The 26,462-nt window shown below is 35.4% G+C and overlaps 1 protein-coding gene across 1 annotated transcript in view; it reads left to right on the top strand.

Annotated features, from left to right (window-relative positions):
* LRP1B (LDL receptor related protein 1B) overlaps window positions 1-26,462 on the top strand; it is a 527,248-nt gene that overhangs the window by 345,342 nt on the left and 155,444 nt on the right. The window contains exons 34-41 of the mRNA XM_065638136.1: window positions 802-927; window positions 2,590-2,721; window positions 10,618-10,752; window positions 11,154-11,283; window positions 15,981-16,107; window positions 16,261-16,412; window positions 16,704-16,828; window positions 19,926-20,297. Of these exons, the coding sequence (XP_065494208.1) occupies window positions 802-927; window positions 2,590-2,721; window positions 10,618-10,752; window positions 11,154-11,283; window positions 15,981-16,107; window positions 16,261-16,412; window positions 16,704-16,828; window positions 19,926-20,297 (1,299 nt within the window). The remainder of the gene's footprint in view (window positions 1-801; window positions 928-2,589; window positions 2,722-10,617; window positions 10,753-11,153; window positions 11,284-15,980; window positions 16,108-16,260; window positions 16,413-16,703; window positions 16,829-19,925; window positions 20,298-26,462) is intronic.

Genomic DNA, 26,462 nt, shown 5'->3' with positions numbered 1-26,462 from the left:
AATCAAAGTCACATGAGAGCAAATGTGATGTGAGGGCACTTACAGATTTCAGAAAACATCTATGATTTTAGATGAAGTACTTTCTACTTCAAAATTAGGAATGCAAGAATGAATGTGACAAGTAGCTCTCTGATTCATAGGTGCTTGGTAACTTGTAATCAACTAATTCCTCAAATGTCTTAGTAGACTCAAATGTTTCTTCATGAAGCTTCAAATTTCTGAGATGTGTTTACTGTACTGTGGATAATGTTTATAATTTATCTTATTTTTAAAATTTCATCTGTTACTTAAGAGTAAATATTGTTTTAATTAAGTAGGAGCATAGATCTGTGAGATCAAATTGGAATGTATCTTACATATACGAAATAAATAGTGGTTTATGAAGATACGAGGTTAATATAACATCTGATGAATGACTAAACTATGATTGGTGATGTGCTCATGGTCTAGAATAAGATATACCTTTTAGAATAATGTCAATGATATTTCAGCATTACTACTCACAAACTCAATGTATTATAGTATTTTCAGTTTTGTCATATACTTTTACCTTAAAATAGGCAGATTCTTCTTCAGAAAACTGTGTTATTTAAAAAAATTCTAAGAAAAAAAAAACCCTATTTTAAGTGTACTGTAAGAGTGAAGCATGGAGTTGTATATGAATAGTAGCAGCCTGAAATATTTTATGCGTATCTCAATTTTTCTATGAAGCTAGCTGAACAAAATTTGGTTTTGCAATATTAATAAATTGATGTCAGGATTGCACTGTTCAAATTTTGTTTCCTCTTCTTCATGGTATAGGTAGCAATTCCTGCCAGTTAAACAACGGTGGGTGCTCCCAGCTTTGTTTGCCGACATCAGAAACCACCAGGACTTGTGTGTGTACAGTAGGCTACAATCTTCAAAAAAACCGCATGGCGTGCAAGGGTAAAACAGATTTTAATATTTATTTTAACTAACTTCAGGTTTATGGGAACACTGTAATGAGTAAATAAACTTTCTTATTAATTTTAAGTTAAATAACAATATTTAATATGCTTGATTAAAGCAGTAACAGAGAAATGTCTCTTGTGATACAGACAGAATTTAAATTTAGCTTTTAATTTCTTTATTTAGTTCTGCATAGTATTTTGTGGAAACTTAGGAATATTTTTTAGTTTCTTTGTAAATCTAGGCAGAAAAACAGTCTATTTGAGCCGCATTAATAGCAGTACACGTATTTCCAGGGTCACATACCTTACCTTGTAGGCTACAGTATTGAAAGGCTGGGTATCTCATCTTACTGTGTTGCCCTTAATATAAAGTAAGGCCTGACTTTATTTTATTTTAAAAATTTTTTTGTCTATTTGAGCAGGAAAAACATCAAAGCCTAGCTTACATGCAGGTTTTTTTTTTCCCCTGAATAATATGAAACAACTTTTCCGTAGTAATTTTTACTTTTACAATTACTTCTCCAGATATTTATAACTTTCAATTATTGGTCAAGGTAAAATTGGTGGATGTTGTGTATTTGAAATGTATTCCTCCTTTATGTTAGATATACTGTTTCCTGGATCATAACAGCTTTTTATGATAAAATTTTTCTTCACTTAAAAAGATAATGAGTAAAAACATTTTTATTCTGTCTTGAATATTCACGGAGAAATTTTGACAACTACTGTTCTGTACACATATACTTGTATAGCATTGCTCTTTTCATTTGCCAGCTTGCTTAGAAGAAAATTTTGTAATCTAAAAATTTTTAGTCCACATTTTCAGGGTCTTCTACCAGCTGGCTATTTACAAAGAAAGAAGTTTTCGAAGAGCTGATGTGAAGAAAAAGGAACTTTTTGTTTATACTAGTTAATACTCTTCAAGAATAGGAGTTACGTGTCATCATGCTGCCTAATTTCCTTTAACTTAGAAGTGATCGGATATATTAGGGCAACAAAATATTTGTTCTGGTTTTGGTTGTCAACACTTAGGCATGATTCATCTTAGCTCCAAATGACTACCTAACAAGACCCCTACACAGTCAAATTTCTTCCTCCTTAGTAGAAATAGGTTTATCTGGAGTGTGATTAACAGAAAAGTAGACATTTCAAATGCATCAACTGCATTATTCACTAAAACTATGTATTTCGCTCCTTTTTCTAAAGCAAGTGTGTGTGACTAAATGAGGTGAGATGAATCCGTGCCTCAGAAAGACAATTTAGAGTCTTGAGTCCTGCTTTCTACAAGTTCTTTAAAATCGTCTCTTGCTGAATATATACAGAAAGTGCAGATATGCACTGAAAACATTCTTAAATTTCTCATGATTCAAGAACATTTTCTTCTTAAGTTTTAATTTTAATTACTGCTCATTACTTTATTCTAAGGTGATGCTTGAAATGGACATTGATTCCTTTCTCTTTATAAGACTCCATTTACCATTTTATTAGAAATATACCATAACAATTCGTGGATGTTTTTTTCAGAGAGATGGAGTTATCATTCTGGAAAACTATGGAGCAGTACTGGAAAACTGTCTAGTGCTTGTTAATTCCTCAAGTCTTGTTAATTGGGAAAGTCTCCACTTTGCTCTCATTGGCTATTTTATTTTTACCATAGGTATTGAATCGTTTCTTATGTATTCTGTTCATGAAGGAATTAGAGGAATTCCTCTTGATCCAAATGATAAAATGGATGCTCTAATGCCTATATCTGGAACTTCATTTGCTGTTGGCATAGACTTCCATGCAGGTGAATATTTTGTATAGTTTATTGTAAGTATGGTAAATATTGTATACTATTCTTATAAATGAAATAAAACCCCAGTTTTTAAACCTTCTAAATAATTACATCTATATCTGAAGGAACTGGAAGTTGATTGATTGTTACGGTGTTAACCCCTAGCTATTTATTATTTATAATACATATAAAAACGTGTATTATGTATATGTAGATTTCACTAGCAATACTGCTGTTTTTCAGTGGACATCACTGAGAACTTGAGTAGGAAACTGTTGGTTTTAGAGCAAGTGGTCATAAATCTGTAAGAAAGCAGGTGCCTCTCCACTGCAGTGTATAAATAGAAAACAGTTTTTTAGTTCAGATAGCCTCATAGATTTCCTATGAAATTAGGTTTCCCATTTTCCTACATGCGAAAGAAGGTGGAAAGACATTAAGGATCAGATCCTAAAAAGTAATTGGATGCATCTCCCACTGATACTAAAAGGTGTCTGAAGATCTTCAAAGGCATTAGGAATTTCTAGTTAATTTACAGACAATAAGAAATCTGTGACCAAGTAGTGACCTGAAAACATCTTGTATCTCCACATTTTTAACCCAGCTCTTCAACCAGCCTTCCTTCTAAACCAATTTTCTCATGAACTGTTCTTGTTACTCATTGAGTTTACAAACTACCAGTCTAGAAATAAAATTTCAAGTTACCTGTGTTATATATTGGCTTCCTGAAACATACAATTATTTTGTCATACTCCATTGATTTTCTTTTTGAAGTAAATTCTACCCGGGAATCCAGCATTGAGAGAGAGTTATTGCTTTAGTATATGTTAATATATGCCTTCATATTAAAACTGGACTTTTTTTCTGCTTGTTCTATTTGACTACTTCATCACACAAATATCACTAATCTTTTGTTAACAGGTTAGGAGTTAAATGGATTAAAGCCTTCTCTTTTGGCCTGCCTTCTTCACTGATGCTCTTATACCTCTTCCTAGTAAAATTCCAAGTTCACTTAACATTTTACAGTGCCCTCATAATTTGCTTTCAAATCAGTGGCAGCTAATGTTCAGAGCTTGCATTATATCATAGGTATAGTACAGTCACAGTCTACTGGGACATAAAAAGCACTTAAAAGCCAATGCCTTTATACACCTATCTTAGATGGGAAAGACTATGATACAGCCGATTTCATCTATTTCTGGAAAGATACAGAATGATAGAGCAGTGGTAGCTATGCATGTGCTTGACAGAGAGCACTAAGACAATGCAATTGGGTTTTCCAAGGATTATATTTTTTTATTACAGCATACTTACCTTACAAAATACCATTTTTGAATTGCGGTCTTGCAGGCTTTACAAAACTGCGACGTGTAACAGAGAAATCTGGCATTTGACCTTTTCATTCTAAAATACTGATACTGGGATTTTATTGAGGATTTTGCATCTTGTGTTTTCTTTGGTTTGGGGATTATTTTTTAGCATAGTCTGCTTACAGGATACGCTAGCTCCTGCTTTAGAGAGCTTGGTTTGGACTTCCCTAGTCAATGTCAAATTAATATTTTGGAAGAATAAGGTGCATCTACTAATTTTTAGCTTTTTGGAAAAAATGAGATTTGAGAAAATTGAGTGATGTTCTCCAACTTCTATGATGATCAGTTACAGCACAGGGAACGTGAATACGATTGACAGTGACAAATGCATTGCTAAATATGAATGTAAATCTTCTGTAGCAGTGAAATCACAAGGGGAAACTCTCTCATAAAAAGTTACAGTATGGCTTTCAATGGTTTTTCAGCTTAAAAACCAATTGTTTTTCTCATTTTCCTATCTTACCTTGAATTTTCTGATTACATTCCTAAAAACTTTGTTCATCACATAAGATTCAGAAGGCAAGTGGAGGTACTTTCAGATTTCATCTTGGTTTGTTTTTCCACTTAGTGAGTATGGCTTGTATTTCATTCTTAATTGTGAAACATTCCCAAATTCTGATGTGCTCTCAGTAATGTTTAGGTATGTGGAGTGACTAAAATATATTAACATGTGCTAGCAGTATACCATATCATAGTTAAAAGACTTATGGCAATATTTTTTGCAGGCATGAAAGGGATAGAAGATAAATGCACCTTTTCTTGTCCCTATGTCTTGATACTTCCAAATTTTCATTGAAGAACTAAAAGAGTAGTTTTGACCTTTGGACATCTTTAGAGGTCGGTGGGGAGTGGGGTTCCAGTGTTATTTAAGACATAGGTTTACCAAACTGAGTGTGAGCATTTTTTTTTCCCCTCTTGCTGTTATTCCAGGAAGTTCACCATATTTTTACCTTGGTATCTGGTTTGCATTAGCTGAAAACATTATTTCACATGGTGGGAGGTACGCTGTGCTTAAGCTTGGTCTGACTGAAGGAGAATCTGCAGGGGAGAGAAACACTACCGTATTTGAGATATCAAGGGCATTCTAGGAATTGAAGCAATGAGAACATCATGTTTATTTGCAGAATTATAGTCTTCAAATTGATGGGTAGAACTATGTCTCCAAGAAAGTGATCCTGTTCACCAGAAGACACTATCTTAACTCCCACTGACTTGGAGGGCATAAACTGCTTCATGAGTAGTAGCATTTCTGTCTTTTTAAAGCTCAACAATGCAGAGGGGTTGAATTAATATTTTCACAGAATCACAGAATGTCAGGGATTGGAAGGGACCTCAAAAGATCATTTAGTCCAATCCCCCTGCCGGAGCAGGAACACTCAGATGAGGTTACACAGGAAGGTGTCCAGGCGGGTTGGAATGTCTGCAGAGAAGGAGACTCCACAACCTCCCTGGGCAGCCTGGTCCAGTGTTCCGTCACCCTCACTGAGAAGAAGTTTCTTCTCAAATTGAAGTGGAACCTCTTGTGTTCCAGCTTGAACCCATTACCCCTTGTCCTATCATTGGTTGTCACTGAGAAGAGCCTGGCTCCATCCTCCTGACACTCACCCTTTATATATTTATAAACATTAATGAGGTCACCCCTCAGTCTCCTCTTCTCCAAGCTCAAGAGCCCCAGCTCCCTCAGCCTTTCCTCCCACGGGAGATGCTCCACTCCTTTCAGCATCTTCGTTGCCCTGCGCTGGACTCTCTCCAGCAGTTCCCTGTCCTTCTTGAACTGAGGGGCCCAGAACTGGACACAATATTCCAGATGTGGTCTCACCAGGGCAGAGTAGAGGGGAAGGAGAACCTCTCTCGACCTGCTAACCACCCCGCTTCTAATACACCCCAGGTACCATTGGCCTTCTTGGCCACAAGGGCACAGTGCTGGCTCATGGTCATCCTGCTTTTCCCAGGACCCCCAGGTCCCTTTCCCCTACACTGCTCTCTAATAGGTCATTCCCCAACCTATACTGCAACCTGGGGTTGTTCCTGCCCAGATGCATGACTCTACACTTGTCCTTGTTATATTTCATTAAATTTTTCCCCGCCCAACTCTCTAGCCTGTCCAGATCTTGCTGGATGGCAGCACAGCCTTCTGGCGTGTCAGCCACTCCTCCAGCTTGGTGTCATCAGCAAACTTGCTGATAGTACACTCAATTCCCTCTCAAGTCATTGAATACATTGAATAATACTGGCCCCAGTACTGACCCTTGAGGCACTCCACTAGATACATTAGTGCTGAGAAGCCTCTGTAAAGGTGGAGTAATAGTTAAAATTGTTGATAGTTTTGAAAGAATACAGTGTTATTGCTGAACCTCTTTCAGCTCTGCAGTACTTCATCTCAGAAACAGTGTAAGATTTGCAAGTTTTTGCCTCTGTGAAAAGCGGAGTCTTCCCAGTCCCTCGTTGAGTTTTGCTGAACTTAGTGGGAGTTGGTAACCCAGGGGCATTGTCAAGTATTTTTCCCCAATTTTATGGTCATTTTCTGTCCCTCTCTTACTCATGCTATCATTGTGCTTCCAGGCATTTGTATCTGTGCTGTACGCACAGGTGTGTATAGGTGGCAAGAGAATAGATTTTATTCTCTGTTCAGATAAGCATTTTGAACGTTTATGGGCTAAGCTGACAAGGCCTAGCAAAAGGGCTAATATTCAACAAATACTTTGTAAGTTAATTTTGAGTTATAGTATTTTATTGGCAGAATACTAATGCATTGAATGGAATTAATTTTCAGTGTTTGCTGATAAGCTGCCTGTGGACTGTAGGAGTCAATGGGAGGCCATGGTTACTAATGTTCACCACTTAGCGAAATGCTTGTACCTGCTGTATAAAGCTGAAGACAGTTGTTGTTTCCCATTTTGTGGTGCCTGTCATTTCCAGATAGTAATTCTCTTCAGATAGATAGATAGGTACTGAAGGTCCCAAATTGAGTACAGGCCTTCTTTCCATGTGTCTGAAGCCAGAACTGACTTTCAGGCCAGACATGAGGAAGAAATTTTTTGCACTGAGGGTGGTGAGAGCCTGGCCCAGGTTGCCCGGAGAAGTGGTGGATGCCTCATCCCTGGAGACATCCCAGGCCAGGCTGGACGGGGCTCTGAGCAACCTGAGCTGGTGCAGATGTCCCTGCTCATGGCAGGGGGGGCACTGGATGAGCTTTGAAAGTCCCTTCCAACCCAAACTATTCTATGATTCAGGAACCAGATGCTGAAGGGAGTTTTCATCTCCATCTCTGTTATTTTTCAGAACACTAGGGAAAATAAAAAAGGTTTGTGCAATTATAATATTAATAGTGCTACTTGGGAGAGACAGCATTGACACACAGATCTGTGAAAACATCATCACTTTTATAAGTGAACAGGCTACAACAAAATAAAGGCCAGTTGTTTAATGTGAATTCCTATTAGCTTGTTCTGCATGGCATGGGTCTTCAGTGGTTGAGTCCTACAGAGAATATTACATTTTATTGAGATGTAGGGAACTTTATTAACAGTAAGGAAACCATAAAAATTGCTTTCTCCGTAGAATGAGAGGGATTTGTCACTTGTATCATACCATCTGTATCCAAATGCAAGCTGAAACTCAGCAAATGTTATAGCATTATCGGTATTTAAAACCCATAGGGATCTTTAAGAGTTTAATGAAAATTAATTCCATGGATATTTTCACACCACAGAGCATGAGAGTATAGCTTTTTTATTTTCTTAAGCTGTCATGAAGTACCTGAAAATTAAAAAATATTCTCCAATGTAATCTATAGAAGATAGTGACTGAAAAGTTTTGCATTATTGTGAATAAATGCCTTGGAGCATCTTTGAACAGTTATATCAAAATGTTACCGTCAATGCATTTTACAGCTATATTTAATGAAGATTTAATGTAGGATACACAATGTAGGCAAGTAAGGTGAAGGACTGTAATAGAATATGAGAATTTTAAAGGAAGTATGTGTCAGCTGAGATTTAATATCAGTGTATGGCTGAGTAATTATTATTTTTGCATACTCAAGCTGTTAGCATTGACTTTTAAGGATACTTTCTAGAAGCATTGAACTGCGTGTGCTTTGTGAACTTCCTCCAACATAGCAAATATTACGTGAGTTTCCTTGATTAGTTCCAGTCCCAAAACTACTTACATAATTTTTGTTTGCAGAACAGATTCATTCTGTTTAAAATTTCTGATCGCTTTACAGGAACTCTACCACCTAAATGAAAATTGAGTTCGACAGATGTTAAAAATAGTATTCTCTAAAATATTTGTCTTCGGAATGTGTGTTCCTTTATTATTGGAAAGTATTTTTATATCCCTGAAGTTACATCTACATGTCTCTATGATTTTATATGTCCTTACCCTCCCTTTTTGCACATGTACAGTAACCATTAGTTGTTTCTCTCTTTTTATAGTCAGGCCAGGTATATTGTGTATTAAGGAAAAATGTTGATCATTAACAAAACAAAGCTGTGTTATAAAATGCTGCATTTTACAGGAAGTAATTTTATAATTCAGATAGACTTTTAATGGTTGTGTGTAATGATACATTTTAAAGAGAAATATGATTTTGTTTTTAATTGGTTTTCTCTCTTTAACATGTTATTATCTGGAAGCAAATCCAGGTAATTCAGTTGTTTAAGTTTTTAGATTACTGAAAAACACTATTTTAAGAAATAGTAATTTTAAGTTGTTTCTGTGGGAAAACAGCACTACTAAATTACTTGTGCTGTACATGTTAGCATTTATTCATGGAATTGAAACCACAGAGATCTCTGTTTTCTCATAACTGAGCTTCGTAGGAGTTCTGTGGATAGTTGCTCACATGGCTGACTTAAATGGCCATAGTATGAACACAAAGTAGTGTGTTTTTATGTAGAGGAATTAAACTAGAATACGAAATGCATCAGTTTCCATTGTAGAATGTCTTACCCCGTTGCTAAATATATAGGGGGGTTTTTTAACTATGAGCTTTCAGATAAGACTTCATATTAATTCTGTATATCTCACACTCCACTTAAGGACATTTGGCATATCCCTGCATGCAATCATAGACCAGTAGCTTATTTTTGATTCTGTGTGCAGTTAGTATGAAGATCTGTGTAATTTTCTTACTCATTTGAAATAGCAAACAAGAACATGGCCCCTGGATGTGATTGTCAAATGATATGTTTGGGATACTTGAAGTTAGAATTTGTCATTTGTTTTATTGCCTACCCTTTATTCCAAATATAATTTGCCAAAATGTGAAGCAGTGTGGCTAGAGTTCTTGAGCATACCAACTGATTTGGTCTTGCAATTGGCTGTTATCTGTGTAAATTTTGGGTTCTTTTTCCTTTCTTTCAGATATATATATGTATATATAAAAATATTTATATACCTTCTATTTATATATATATGTATTAAAATATATACGCAAACACACTCTCTCATGGAACTGAAAGCAGATATCTAAAGTATGAAAAAATAGGAACGTAGGAAAAAATATTCTTTATCTCAGAGGCATGTCTTCCCCAGACAAACAAGCTGACTCAGACACACGGTGCGAACTGTGGGGTTGTCACATGCAGGGACAGGAGTTGGACTCGATGACCCTTGTGGGTCCCTTCCAACTCCGGACGTTCTATGATTCTATGACTCAGGAGGATCTCAGCTGATGACTTCGAAACCAGGATGGGGGTTGCAGCCTGGCTGGTTTTTAACTCAGAGCTCTGTCAGTGGAAATACGGAGAATTCCGCTTGAGGGTTGTCATCGCTTTGTTTTCCCCATCTCTTTACCAAAGGCACTTCGTGGCAGCAGAGGGGAGTGCGTGTCTGTGCTTTGGCCACTCCAAATTCTGAGCCGGGCTGATGAGTTTAAATGGTCAGTGAAAATGGGTTTGTACGCTAAGATTACATAGTGGTCCTTCTCCTCTGCCTTAAGGACAGCCACCTGCAGCAGAATGGCAGGGAAGGCAGCTCAAATGATTTAAAACACCAAAAAATACTCTTAGTGAAAGCACGTCAGGACATTTAAAGTAAGAGATGAATCGTGGATGGAGTAAATCTTTTATTCTTTTGTCGGTACATCACTCTCAAATGTCACACTTTTTTCTAGTTAATTTTTTTTATACTGCCAAAATTTACTGAAAGAGAATACTGTCTAGGCAGTTTTACACTGTAGTTTTTAAGACTCCCTAAATATTTTGGAATTATGATTAATAAACAAAATAATATGTTTTTCAAACATTTCTCCCACAAGGAAGAAAAAAAAGGGCAAAATATCATGGCCCTATTGTGTTATAAATGCAGTACTAAATAATTACTAGAAAATGTAGAATTCTGATTTAATTTTTTAAATATCGTTTTTAAAGGAAAAGGAATGAGAAATTAAAGATGGCAGTTTTGATACCATTCTTCTTTTTACTCCGAGGCGTACTAAAAAAATTGTAGTGGGCAGTTTTTTACTGTTACTGATGTAGATAGTTAGACTCCAGGAACTAAATTCATCCAAGAATCTTTGCCATGTATTTTATAGGAAATGATACAATCTATTGGACAGACATGGGTTTCAACAAAATTAGCAGATCTAAACGAGACCAAACGTGGAAGGAAGACATTGTTACAAATGGTTTGGGAAGAGTTGAAGGCATTGCAGTGGACTGGATAGCAGGTAGGTCTCCACCTGCCTCAGGAATTGTCATGTTTTCTGACAGTATCCTCTTGCATCTTCAGCTCAAGAGGAAATAACTTGGTTTGCTTTCAGCTCTTATTTCTAATATTCCAAATGTCTAGATCTTCTTTGAAGATACCACCACTGTTTTTTTTCAGTTTTGCTACAGACAGAAAAAATGTTTAAATATCTTGGACATGTCTTAGATGGACAGTCTCAATGGTGACAACCACTAATACAAGTTTATACTTTAAAATGGAAGGCTGAATAGGAGTAGAGATTACAAATACAAGATACATATAAGTTAAAATACAGCAGTTAGTTTCTGGTCCTAACTTAAGATCTAAACTCTTTTCAAGCAGTCTTTTCTTTTTCCAGTAACCTCAAGGTATTTTTCCTAGGTAACATATATTGGACGGATCATGGCTTCAACTTAATTGAAGTTGCCAGGCTCAACGGCTCATTCCGATATGTAATTATATCCCAGGGTTTGGACCAGCCAAGATCTATTGCGGTACACCCAGAAAAAGGGTAACATGACCATGGCTACTTGCATTTCTTTGAAAGTTTGCATGTTAGCACTGAAGCTCGAGGCCTTTGTTCTAATAGAGAACCACTTAATAAAACCCAAAAGGATTGTATTGGAAGCTGTTGTACTGTAACTAAGCACAGGTGGAAGGAAGTGTTATCATACGCTGAGGTTTTTCACTCGTCTCTGTATACATCATTACAGCCGTGTTCATACTGTACTTTCTTTGCAAACCAGTTTTTATTTTCTGAGACAATTGTTTCAACTGAAGTTTAGACTTCGCTTGGAAGTCTGCTTAAATCTGTTCTTAAGTTTCCAGCAAATCCAAGGAAGTCTCATTAGCTAATGAAGACCTCGATATCATGATGAAATCATAGAACAGTGTAATCCTTGGTAGCTATAAATTTGAGTATCCCGTAACATCCCACTGCAACAACCAAGGAGATTGCCCAGGGTAGCTGAAAGTAATGGGAGATGAAGCGTGTGGATGAGAGAGTAAGGGTTGTCAAAAATGACACTGTGTTTATCCAACTGTTTGGTGAGAGTAGGGACTGCACTGCAGCATTAACAGAAATAGAGATGTTCTGTCCCTTTCTGGCTCCAAAACCGTTGTTAGCAGACCTACAACTAAAACAGAAGCACTAAATTCTGCAAAGAATTCATGTCGATTTTTTTTTTTTGTCATGGGAATACGAAATGTACTTTCTGAGGAAAAGGCACCTAAGCAAGACTCTGGATTTAACTGCTATGCTTACCCTGCTAAAACAGAAGTGCTAAACAGTCTGCATCAAAAACTTAGAGAACTACTTGAGCAACTACCTGCCTCAAAGCCAGAGAGGACACTGTGGCTCATTTTCCCCAGATTCAATCAAATCAGCATCTCACTGTTTCCAGCAAAACTCCAGAGGAGTTTGCAGCCGTAGTAAAGAAGAATTCTGACTTCCCGCTGAGGCCGCATTGATACCAGTGGTGCAAAATGCTGTTTGAATCTTTGCCATGATTTCCTTTATGAGAATTCAGAAGTAGTGATGTGTGTATTTTGCAGGCTAGAGCATTGCAACTGAATGTATTTAAGAATGAAGGTGAAAGCAATAAGGGGTTTTATTTTCTGCCTAGTGTAACAGCGTTTGCCGCAAACGTGTTCATATAGCACCACTGGTTGCTTGGCAGTGTCTGATAACAGTTTAGGATTAATGCTATTGTTCAGAGTAGGATCTTCTCCCGATCCTAGTCAGGTTCTGGCTGAATTAATTATTATATTTTTATCCTTAAAGTACCAAAGTAGCTGTGCTCTTCTGTTGGGGGGAGAGGGGCAGAATTTTAGAGGTAAGTATGCAGAAGCCTGATAAGATTCTTCTAACCAGAAGGGTAGACCGAACTTCTTCAAAACAATAGTTAATTTACAAGGTAATTTTCCTCAATGTGTATATAATGTGTTTGCTGTACACATATATGGATAAGTTTTCACCCCTTACTTACATCAAAGGAAAAGCCCCCATTAAGTCTGTGGGGACTAAGTGCAGCAGATTCAGTTTCTCTGGAGTATCCTTAGATGTTAAAACTAATTATATAAATTATATAAATAAAACCCATGATTTTTTTTCTTTTAATGACAATATTTTCACACGATGCTTTCCGACTCAACACTTCATGGTTTTATTTTACAAAAATAATGTGTGCACATAAGCCAACAATATTAACAGGAATCTTTGGAAATAAACACTTCCTGCTTTTAAGTTAATTAATATATAGAGATACTACTGAACAATCTTCTTAGGTCTTAAAGTAGAGTAGTCCAATGCCACCAAAAAGCAGATATTAATAAAATGTGAGTAAAATGTAATATGAAGGAGTTTGAATTATTGCTCTTGTAACAAAAAAGAGTAAGAAATGTTAAATGTTAGAAATTACTTCAGTTGTGAAACATTCCTCAGATGTTTTGGTCTTGTTGAGTTTTATAGTTACATTTGGGATGTGTTTAGAATACTTAAGAAAACTCAGGAAGACGAGAGGACCGCAGATTAGTAATTGTTTGACATGTCTGGTAGAACAGTATATCTGCCGTGGAGGCAGGTAAGCTTCATCTCACTTTTTTTTTTTTTTAATACTATGCCACAAATTGATATCTTGAGATGTTTCCAATTGAAGTTTCTTCACGAGAAGGTTAGCAATGTTTTGCTCGTGAAGTGCAAGTATACCTTTCTGGGGGGAAATTAAGGCCTTTTTAGCCTCTATGTTATTTTTCATCTCTCTTTCCCTTTACGAGGCAAAACTTTCGAAGGTATTCTTCCCTCCCCTTGCCCTGGCTTCACGTTCTTCATTTCTCTTGAAGCTTGAGTTGACAGCTGTAAGAATAGAGAGGAAAATAGCAGTTATTAGATCTCTTTGAATCTGCCAGTTATACCAAGATTTAAAGCAGCCAGCATTCAACTGGGTGGTAACATTATTTATTATTACTAAGGAAAAATTTAAGAATGTGTAACCCTACAAAGGAATATCTTTGTCCGTCGTCAGGTATATTGTTTTTTCCCAGTTAAATAGTGTTTTCTGATCAAGCTCAGAATTTTGATTGAAATATGGAGTTAAGCTCATATTGAAATAATTCCTAGACTTTGAAGATACATCCTTCAAAATAATTTGAGGAATTTCATTTGTGTTTAAAGGGGAAGGGGGAATTTAAACTCTGATTTAATTTTTTTCAAAGAAGTTTTTTAGAAAGTTGATTCTAGACCAGCATCAAATTTCTGCCACTTGCATCTCCTTGTCAGCTATGTAAGTTCTATATGGGATAGTTCCATAATAAGTTGAGTCATAGTTATTCTAGCATTGCAGTATATACTCCAAATGTGTTGGTAGTGTATTGCTACTTACAAAAGTCCAGGAAACAAGTATTTTAGATGGTGCCTCCAAGACCTTTGGGGAAGACATGGGAAGATCATTTTTTTCTATACTAGTTAATAGTTTGTTTAAGTTTATATATCAACATATTCATAATCATTAATGCTAAAAGAGACTATTAAGTACTGGCAGCTAGTCAGGATTTTCTTTGGAGGATTCTAGATTCATTTAACATACTGGTTATGGTTTGGGTTAGCGTTTGGTTTTTGGTTTGGTTTTTTTTGGTGGATTTTTGTTTTTGCTTAGAGTAACTAATCTAAGGAAAGAGCAGGGAATGTTTAATTCAGGTAGATTGAATGCCGATCTTTCTGTAGTCAACATTTAGTTGATGTCCTGGGTTAAGACTGCACCTCTGACTAGATGCCGAAAAGTTCGGTTATGTTTAGAGGAGTGGTTAGTAATCTGGTTAAAGTTGTATTGAAGCTTAAGCGGTGTTGGTTGGTATCCAGCTGCTTAGTACCATCTATTTTAACAGTTCTAAACCATATATTTAATTTAGCTAATGTAGGAGTTCAATTTCCTAATGCAGTATAAGTGTTACAGTTGCTGTTCATATTACTGTTCGTTATGTAAAGAAGTATGAGAACAAATTCATTTTTATTATAGCTAGAAAGCCCTACAATTAGAGCTGAAGTAAGGTGAATGTTGTTTCAGAAGCTAAATTTGATGAGCTCATTATAGGACTCTTTCCCATTTTCATCAGTCTTTATTTCTTGTATCTGCAGTCATCCAAATATAGCTTTTTAACAACAGGTTAGTATAATCACATCACCAGACTCGGACTCATGGGTAGAATTGTTTAGTAATGTACAGAACAATTCTGTAATCTTTAGCAACAGACTGATACATACATTCCACACAGAAAAAAACGATGCAGAATGGTTTTATATGTTCATTTCAGTTTATGTACAGCATATTACCAAACAATGTTTTAGTGTGTTCTTATGAATATTTGCTATGAAAATGCTTCACTTCAGGTGATTAGTGACATACTGGACCTCAGTTAGGTTATCTTAGAAGAGGTTTCTTGCTCAGAATATGTATTTTTTACGTATGTATTTCTAGATACATAGACATTTATTTAAAACTATTCCGTAGGTTACTGTTCAATGAAGGAATAGTTTTGTATAGATTAACTGACCTTATTTTGCTATACCTAAAGCAACAGACTGAAAAATAGGAGGTCAAGGCAGAAGTTTAACCTAGAATTTTACCCTGAAATAGTGATGTTATTGTGCCAGTAAGTGTACAGTAATATAAAAATAGGTAAGTAAGACGCAGATTCTTCCTGTGAGCATTAGGGAGAATATGAAAAATCTTTTCTTCCCAAATAAAATCCCTTTGCTCTACATCTCCCACAGTGCTCCTCATTGCTTCATATTTAAGGCGTTTCTAATTAGAAATACGTCTCTTGTATTATCACAACATTTATTAGTAATTAGATGTGAAAGCTTCTGTTCCACTTTTTTTGGGGTTTTTTTGGTTTTCTTTGGTAATTTGCTTTTATTTTCCCAAACACAAAGCTAAATTATTTTAGGCACAGAGTTGCATATTGACGGATCAATTACAGTTTTAAGAATTACTTCATATATATCATTTGGAAAAAATCTCTCAACAGTGTTCTGTGAAAAAAGTATTATGATATGTTTAACCTCTTAAGATTATTGAGAGACATGAGCCTTATTTTTTTAAATATTGAACAGTAATGGTGCATTTTGTTTTCAACTGAAGTACAGTATTACATATTTTCAAGTCTTATTGTGATGCTAAATTTTAATCGGTAATTTTTACACCATTTTAGGTATTTGTTTTGGACAGAGTGGGGACAGACTCCTTGCATAGGCAAGGCGCATTTAGATGGGTCTGAGAAGGTTGTTCTTGTGAGCCTGGGGATTGCATGGCCTAATGGGATTTCCATCGACTATGAGGTTAGTTCCTCTGTCTTCCAGTATATATTAAAATCTACGGTATTTATTATATCTCATTAAAGCCACTGGTCTTCCACTTTGATGTAATCTTAATACATCTTAATTAAATACTTGGACAAGACTGTTGATATTTCCTTTAAAATTAATCTTTAGGAAAATAAATTATATTGGTGTGATGCTCGTACCGACAAGATAGAAAGAATTGACCTTGAGAGTGGAGGGAATCGGGAGATTGTGCTGTCAGGGAGCAATGTGGATATGTTTTCAGTCGCGGTGTTCGGAGCTTACATCTACTGGTCTGACAGGTAATTTATTTTTCATAAGTATTTGAGTCTCAAAGTGTTATTTCAGTGCCAGGTGCTTCACCTTCATAGGATTAGCCATTCCTTAGCAAGGTCACCGAATGGATCGCAGAAACCTACACAATTTCCAAAGAAAGGGCGTTTCTGATGCTGAAAGCTCAAGCGTGTCAGTGTCATAGATGAGAACAGGTTTCTTCACCCTCTGTTGGGTGAACTCTCCACTGCCCTTCAGTCATTTGTTTGGTGTGGATTAGTTGAGGATTGTTGATGAGACATCTTCAACTTTTTTGGCAGAGCACATGCAAATGGCTCTATTAGAAGAGGCCACAAGAATGAGGCCACGGATGCTGTGACCATGAGGACTGGCCTGGGAATAAACCTGAAGGAAGTGAAAATCTTTAATAGAGCACGAGAGAAAGGTTGGCTGTTCTTAAGGATGCTATTAATTGTTTTAATATCATCTGCTGCTTTTTATGTATATTAAAACATACCAAAAGTTAAGTAATCGCTGATTTTATCTCCACTTTTTGCTCTCGAAATATCCTTTTTTTATTTAAAATGGATTTACTAAAGAGAACATATAGTACAAATTCTACTGCAATTATTCTGATTATTTTAAAGACAAAATCTAAAACCACACACTTCCTATCATTCCCGGTTTGGTGGGTTTTGATTGTGTTGGGTTAATTTTTTTAAAAAAGGCAAAAAACAGTCTTAGGAATGAGAAGGACCTTGAACTGTGCTTTAAAGAGCAGTAATCTCAGGCGGTTTCAGATTTCTGTTGGAAAGCAAACCAGAATTTTTTTTCACAACTAGAAAATTCCCAGCCTGTGTCTCATATATTTATTTCCTGAAATTACTTGGGTTTGAGTCCTAGTTTTATTGTGTGGGAAAAGACCTTGCACATAATCGGATTTCCTTTAAATTCAATTTTTTTACTGAATTTGGAAGGCAAAAGTTATCATATACTCCTTGTGATTTATGGTATCGATGGTTAAATTTTATTCTCCACTAAATGACTAAGAATAATCTTGCTTTTAGCTGTCTTTACCCCCCCTAAAATTCTGGTTTTGAAGAGATCTTGAAAAACTTGTTTCAGTGGGCAACAGTGCTTATAAGTCTACAAAAAATGACGATGATTTCCTCAGAACAAACTGCTAGCAGGCAATCCAGAATAAATTTTCTATAAATATATTCAAAGAGAGAGAGAAAAAAATGTTACTATAATACAAGAGAAACTTTTTAATAGAAATATATCTGTTGTGTTTGTAGCTCTCAAAACTTGGGTAAATCACAGCATTACATATCCAAAGACCCTTTAACTTTTATATACATCTTTCCTAAATAACTGCATTAAATATGACATGTAAAACACATCTGCATTTTGAAAGAAAGCATATTTTACAATCAATAAGAAAAATTGTCTCTTTTCCCAAGGGAATTTTGAATAATTTTGAAAAACATTACTTTGCAAACTTGAGCATATTAATTTTACTAAGAATTTCTGCATGTAATTTCAGAGTAACGTGGGCATCATATTTTGTGGATAAAAATAAAAACCACAGAAAAAATATCATTTTTTTTACCTAGGCTAGAAATAGTTAATGTCTGCTTGCTTGGAAGGGCTGCTTTATATTATAGTTTTAGGAAAACAAAACAATTGGATTTTAAAAATTCTTCTTTATATGTATTTTTATTGATAGCTTTAAAGACTTGATCGCATTAGGAATAGGAAAAGTGGTTACCGAGGCTAAAAATCTTTCGTTGTTAGTTTGAAAATCATAACTGAATGATTTTTTAATACGTTTTTCAAATTCTACTAGGGTACAAATGGTTAATGTCTTTGGGAGGGGCTGTCAGTGAGCCAGGAGGACAAAAGGGAAAAAACAGGTGAAAAATGTTTTTGAAATGTTTTTCTGTATCACACTATTATATATAACTTTTAAGTTCATTGAACTAGAAATAGTTAACACTACTAAAAAAAAAAAAAATTAGCTAACTTCCTGACCTTCTATTATTAAAACAAACAAAAAACCCAAATGAACCAGAAAATAACCCCAGACCCCCACCACCACCACCACCAAGTTGTTCTGATTGTGATTAATGCTTTTTTTTCAAACACCTGTTTTACCCTTTCCGATGAGCCAGTCTTGCAGTTCTGTTCACAAGCAGATTCTGATCCTTCAGTGCTGTTTTACATGTGTGCAAGGACACGCCTGAACTACACTGATTTCAGAATTGGCCATTTTTTAAAAGATTTTGTAGCCAGTGAACTGTGGAAGCATTGGAGTTTTCAAAGAGAGGTTTTAGAAGCCTCAGGATCTCTTTTATTTTCCTTTCTCTTCTCAACTTCTCATCCTTCCAAACAGATATTAACTTTTCTAGCCTAGTAAAACTTTAAAAGAATATTTAAAACAACCCAAATGTAAAAATATATACAGCAAAATCTCCCAGTGTTTTTAGATAACTATAGAGGAGTACATCTCATGTAATTTTGCCTAGGAACACAAAATTCAATGTTTCTAATTTTAGGAGAAACTCAACTCTCTTCCTTCATTATTATTCTTTTTTTTAAGTATCTTCAGCTTAAAATGTAGCAGTTAGAAAAAACAATCAACAGCCCTTTCAGACATTACATATTCCCTGACAATTATTATAGTCGTCTACCTGAAAACAGTCTATTTAAAATGTTTTCTTCTCTTCACCATGCAGAAAACCTTCAGAAATGGGAAAATGACTATATTGAAGGAGCTGAGTTGTTCTATGGAAAGTACTGTCAGAAACAGAAACTGAATTATCTAAACTAACTATGATAGTAATTCATACATAGTCCAAAAAAGACAAAGGAAAAGAGCTCCTAATTATTGACAATTACTGTAATTTTAAATATTGCTTGCAACAAGTGTAGTTCAAGTCATTGAAGCTACTAATTTGACAATGATTTCTTAATGGTATGCATCTGTCAGAAAGTAAGTTTTTAAAGTCAAAAGGAGATTAGAACAAAATGTTAGGAAATGTCTTTATTTAAAACAGGAAACTGGATTGACACAGTTTAGCACCTGTCAATATATATTGTTTCATTTTGACAGAAATTGACTAAAAACAGTACTACAGTGCTGTATTCTGATGGTATCTCAATTTGACTTTTTGCCAGTAACAGGTGTTTTAAAAAAAAAAAAAAAAGACATCTTTCAAAGCACTTGAAAGAGCCTCTAAGTCTTCAGCTGATTATGGAGGAATAAGCCATTGTATCATTTTCTATTAATAAAATATATACTCTTGTGAATTGGAAAGAACATAAATTATATTTTCTCATTAATTCTATTACCTAAAATTGTCTTTAGGTTGTGATTAAAGTTATATTCTTTACTATTTTGACCTTTGACTATTTCGACTTGTGAATACTGTAGAAACAATTTTAAGAGAATTCTTAAAATACATACAGTACATTTGATTTCAGTATTTCAGGTAGCTAATTGTCATATTATAAAGGATAGATTTTTTTTTTTTTTACAGGTACTAATGTTTGTGCCAAGAACAATGGTGGATGCCATCAACTTTGCCTTTATCGGGGAAATGCACGAAGAACATGTGCTTGTGCACATGGCTATCTTGCAGAAGATGGAATTACGTGCCTGAGACATGAAGGTTACCTATTGTATTCAGGAAGAACAATATTAAAAAGTATACATCTCTCAGATGAAACCAACCTAAATTCACCAGTAAGGCCATATGAAAATCCAGAGTACTTCAAAAATGTGATAGCTCTTGCGTTTGACTATAGCCTGAAAGGAAGAGGTACAAATCGCATATTCTTCAGTGATGCACACTTTGGAAATATACAAGTTATTAAAGACAACTGGTCTGGCAGAAAAGTGCTAATTGAAAGTAAGTAAAAAACCTATTTCCTAAAAATACGTATTTTATTTCAATAAACTTGATTAAATGAAAAGTCGATAATCACTTGGCTTTACAGAGTAAAAATACTCAACGAAGTTTTACCATGCTTAAGGATATAACACAATTATTGTAATTTATCCCTATAAGATACATTTAAATCTTTAGAATTACAACTTCAAAATTATTTATTTTATAACAGTCTTACGACACATGAAGCATTTTACTGGAAAACAGAAGTGATAATGACAGAGCTTAATTTGTATTACTGCAATTTTAAGGAGCTTTGCTGTTGAAACAAAGCCTCATTGTGCAATGCTTGGAAATGAAAGAATTCTCCTTACCCCAGGAACCTATTGGTTGGTCGTTTATTTTTCTAGGTAGTGGGGGTGAAGTACTGTAAGATACCTCTGCTGACAGAACCATTCTCCAGTATAAAATACTAGGACCAGTGTGTCCAGTTGACTCAGAGCCCAAAAAAAGTGACTTGTCTCAGTGATAATCAGAGGCAAATTCCAATTTACAAAAACTGTCCGTTTTCAGTAGATGTTTACTCAGTAGCTTTGCATGTTTACCATGCCTTCGTTCACCACACTAGTAGGAGGAGTTGTATGAAACCTGGCACTTTTTTAGCTTCTGAATACGTAAGCCTGATACTGCTATCAAGGAATTGACACCAATATCATCATCAAAGTCTTCAGGACAAGACACAAAACATATTTTGCAGCTGAGGTCTCAGTAAAATCTTCTGAGAAAGTAAAATCTTCTTTATCAACAAAGTCTAATGTAACTTTAATACAAGGTGTACAGAAAAGGTTATCGTGGTTTGTCTGAATGCGGCTGTGTAAGAAATATATCCTTAAATGCTAAATGCCTGTGCTGGTTTGACCCAAAGCGAGTTAATTTTCTTCATGCACTTATTAACTTCTCTGTTCCATAGCTAGCACAGTCATTGTTTGGATTTAGTTTGAGAACAAGAAGATAACACCCGGGACAGAATTAATGTTTTTCTTCAAGTAACTTTTTAAAGAACTTACTGATATCTCAGCCTTTGGGAACCAAGGTCTTTCTGGGCTTTCTGTCTGCAGGTGCAAAACAGTGAGGAGGGGGGACGTGTGTGGGACAGACCCTGACTGACATCCAGGCTGATCAATGTACATATTCCATACCATTAGTGTCATGCCTCATATTTAATGGGATTGGGGCTCTCTGGCTTGGGGAAACCCATTTTGGTTGAGTTCCGTTTGGGAATTGCTTTAATTCTGGCTTTTGCCATCCTGCCATTTTGCAAAAGCCTCTGGGCCTTTGTGCTTTTTTTCTCCAATTTAATTGTGCTAAAATATGCAGTAAATCTCATTCATCTATAGTCAGTTATCAGATACATATATTTACTGTTTCTTCTCTTCCTTGTCATTTTTGAGTATTGCCTGGTTTTTTTTGGAAGCCTCAGTTCATTTTGGTAAGCATTTTCCAAAATGTCTCAACTGTTGCATAGTTTTTGCTCCTTATTTTGTGGATAATTCCCATCTGAATTTTGTGATGTCATATGTTATGTTGCCTGTGGCACTTCTACATTTACCTATTTGTTTGGGTCAGGCGGTTTAATAACAAGATCAAAGAAAGCGATTAGGAAAAATGGAAGTACATTTGATATGGAACATATTGCCCTTTGCTGATGGATATTAATGAAAATATTTTTAGAAAAGAAAGAAATTAAACAGCTCTAATCTGATGAAATATTATTGTACAACTGATATTGGATATTCTATCACTATGTACCTCTGCACTGTGGTTCTGGGAGTGTTTTCGTATTCATGAAAACTGTTGACTCTAATGAACGGAAAAGTATTTTTCAAATATAACACAAAGCCTTCTCTTTACTTTGAGTTTTTATGTCTGCATATTTTAAAGGAATTAATGATATCTATATTAAGATATGGTAAAGAGAAACTAAGAAATATTGTCAGGCTGTTCTTGTTACTCCCAGGAAAGCATTAAAACCTATGGATTCAGAGTTGGGCTTAGTCGTACGAGAGACACAAACAGATCACAGAAATGCACAGTGGTGACATAGAAGGCCTGTTTTAATTCTGGTATTATAGGAAGGCATTAAAAGTATTACATGAAAAGCAACTGGAAATTTTACATTTAAAACAAAGAGGAGAAAAAGATACTGGTGAAGCACCAATGCTAATACAAATTGTTTTTTTAAAGAACAATAAAATATTCCACATTACTTTATAATAGCTTGTTGTACAAGAGCTAAAGATGTTCCATAAAGCATAGCTGAGAATTATAGTTTTAAGAAATTGTTAGGAAGTCTTTCTACTTGTAATCTTAATATGCCTGATTTCATTTTTCATTAACAGAGTCAGCACTCTGAATAATTGAATGTCAGATGAAGTTTCGTATCCTTGCAAAAAATTTACTGTATATCTTGGGATCTATTTGTGAACTGTGGTGTTTGTTTTCTAGAAATGTTTCAGTTATTTTTTCATTGAAAATGAGTAGAGATATCACATCTCAGTATATGTTAGTTTGTTGTTCTCCTTCACGTGTTTTCAACTCGTTTTCTTTTTGTTGAGTTATTCATTGGTATTTTTGTACTACGTAGCCTTCCTTTCCACAGTCTGTGCATGCTTTTTTCTCTCTGTGAACAGAAAAACGTTCATGAGGCTGCTTTATATAGTGGAAGCATTTGACCGACAGTGATACCTATAAAGGAAAAAGCAGTGGTTAAGACCAGTTGATACCAGTGGTTCCCTTCATGGGAAGACATAAAATTCTAAAATTTACTGATTTTTCCCTGTTACCTGTATGTGAATACGTAGAAATTATTAAATCAAATTCAGCTGAGAGATGTTAGTAATGATGTTTCATTGCAGCATTAAAAAAATAACATATTTGACATTCATTTTGCTATCTTTTTGCGCCAAACTTATTAGTACACATCTGTAGCAAATTTTACTTTATTAGTAAGAGATTCAAAACCATATTGGAAATATCTAGTGTGGTGCTAACAGTTCTACAACCCCTTTCTACCTCATTAAGTTGAAGTCTACAAATCATGCAAACCTTTACTCAGTATTTGATTTAGAGAAAATCGAGTACATTATATACAAGATACTATTGTCCCAGATTTTTAGTTCACTGAATGTAGATCTGCTCATAAAGAATCCATTAGCTGGTGGCTTTCTACCTCACTGAAGTCAGATCCGCCACTCAAATTTAACACATTCGTGAACTTTTCTGCACACTAAAACAGGAGTTAAGATATATAAAGAGCCCTTTATTAAACAGGTTTCCAGCTCACTACAAACAGATTTACAACTCACGAGCAACCCATTATCTAATATGTTTTTAGCTCACTAGAACAGATTTACTACCCAGAAACAACCCATTATCTGACATGTTTCCAGTTCACTGAAAACAGATTTACAACCCTTACGCAAGCTATTATCTAACATAGTTCCGATTCACTGAATATTGATTTAGAATTCATAAACAACCCATTATCTGACAAATTTTCACCTCACTGAACAGATTTGCAACTCATAAACAACCCATTAGCTAACGTATTTTTCAGCTTGGGGAAAGTAGATTTACAGCATATAAACAACTTTATCTAACTTGTTCCAGTTCACTAAAATCAGATTCAAAACTCACTGAGAACTCAGTACCTCATAGGGTTCTGTCTTCAGCAGGAAGAAACAAGAACAAAAAATGGTGTAGAGCGTGCATAGTGTGCCATACCCGAACACATTTATTTTTTGTGCAGCATAGGTTTTTGGAGTGGATTCTTTCCTATCTCTGAGCTCTGCTGACAAAATGAGCATTATTTCCTTTGGTCAGTCAGTAGGGACTTTTTATTTCTCATGTTGATAACTAACTTTATAGGTTGAATGTTTCTTGATTGCCAGTTTTTAAAAACTTGACTGTGATTTCCCACAATTATTCTTTTGGGCAATGAATTATCTAACGATTCAATATCGCTCATGCTTGCATTCCAGTAGCATCAAGTACAGTTTAAATCCACACAACACCACAGAAATTGCGTTGGAAAATCTATGCCAATGTATGCTTCCACTGTTCTACCAGTTTGAGGAATCATGCAGGATTCATTCTGCAAAAAAGGAGTATTCTTTCATTTCATGTACACTTTCTGAAACTTTCGATCATGAAAACCAGTGCCTCAGCAAATCAAATCCTAACTCAGCTGGTAGTCAGACGAGATCCAGAGAGATTACGTATACTTCGAAAGTTGATTTTCATTTAATTTTAGCCACCAATGGACTGTAGGCTTTGTAGAAAATTGAAAGAAAGCATTAAATACAAAAGGAGGTAGAAAAGCTAACAAATTTACCCAAAAGTGACACTGAGTTTAAATCCATATATTGGGGTAGCCATCTCTGAATAAAATAAAATTAAAAAAAGTTTCTCTTCAGCCTTATCAGAAGCAGACCTTCGAGCTGTTGCCCGTCTCTCTGAGAGGATTTGTTACTGAAAATCTAAGTTAAACTGAGGAAATGGAGCAGGTTGCAGAAAGGAAGAACAGAAATCAGTAGCAGTTAAAGGCACAGAGTTATGTTAGGGGGTATTTGGAAATCTGACTTGTTCAAGATCGCTGCATGTTATCAGTTTCATTTGGAGCAATAAGGTCTATTCTCCTCTCAAAGGAGAGTTTTACTCCTGTTTTCTTTGTCGTTAATCACTTCTAGACAGAACTACACTATTATTTCAAACTTCTGAACCAGTTTCTGTAGTATTCAAACTGGAAGCCATTTCAAAGGCGCTCTGATAAACATATATGAAGTATTTTATAGATCTTTATAGATCTAAATAGACTTATCTTCCGTTTGCAGGTAATTTTAAAGTAGATTGAAACGACTGAAAATGAAAATGTTTCAACAGAAGCAAGCATCTATTTGATATATAAGGTTTTTGGTAGCATATGCTTATCCCCTCTTATGCCACATCTCCAATGACTGTTGTTTCTTCTGTCAACTGATAAACAGAAAGTTGACTTTATTTTTAATGATGTGATGATCTGAATAGAGATTTCTTCTGTATGAAATTAGAGGTCTCATTTTGACCCAGAGAAAGTCAGTGAAAGACAGTATATTATTCACCAAGTAGATTCTTTGAATGGGCAGAAAACAACTAATGGGAACCTTAAATAAAAATCATGAAGATCAGTATGATAAACTTTTTATCTCATATTACGCATAAGATGATTACCACTGTGGATTGACCCATTAAGCCAAAAAGTACATTCTATTGGATGAGATAAACATATGTTGTGGGTTTTTTTCCCTTTTATGATATGCAAGATTAAGCCCTAATTTGCAAACCATCTGCTAAACTTCTGTCTTTACCATCCGTCCTACTCTGCCTGCCTAGCAGCAGAGTGCCAGAGGAGCGTCTGTTTGCCATCTTCCTTCCCTGGTGAACACGACATTGCGTATCAACAGCTCTGAAAAAGTCTATAATATCTATCAACTGAGAATGGCGAAGAGACCACCTTAAACCATCTCTCTGATAAACCATCTGTGTGAGCCAACTTCTAGTAAAACCAGAAATTAAGAATTAAGATTTAGACAGTGGGTGACATGCTGCTTAATGACTAAGTTGAGGAGCTGCCTCGTAGCATTTCTGGAGACTGCCTTTGGTTGCCTTAAGTTGTTTCCAAGCTTATGTTTATATGAGGAAGACCTTTATTTTTTTTTTTTTTTAATTCACAGATAGAAGTCAGAGGTAGTATCTTCATTAACCAAAGCCTGCCTCAGTGCATCTGTAGAAAAGCAGTGCAGCATTCAAGTAGGTTGAATGTAGTGGTACAACATTAGACAGAAGACCAATGAAAAAGTTAAAAGCTAAAGAGGGAGGAGAAAAGGCGGAGGAAAGGCAAAAGAAAGCAAATGAAAAAGAGGAAAAAGTATTGAGATGAGCTGAATGAGCTTTTTTTTTCTTTTTTTTTCTCCTGAAACGTGTAAACAACGGCACTGAGACATTTTGCCAGTGTAACATCTTTCACAGCACAAAAGGAAGTGTTATGTGAAAGAAATGCTACTGTTTTGAACTTGAGGCACTAGTGTCTGTAAAGGCAAAAATCTTTTCACTGCTAACATAAAGTGTCAGATCCTGTGATGTATTGTA

Source organism: Caloenas nicobarica, chromosome 6 (assembly GCF_036013445.1).
Source record: "Caloenas nicobarica isolate bCalNic1 chromosome 6, bCalNic1.hap1, whole genome shotgun sequence".
Classification (NCBI taxonomy): domain Eukaryota; kingdom Metazoa; phylum Chordata; class Aves; order Columbiformes; family Columbidae; genus Caloenas; species Caloenas nicobarica.
Note: the sequence above shows the minus strand (reverse complement) of the source record. Positions and strands in the feature narration are given on the sequence as shown.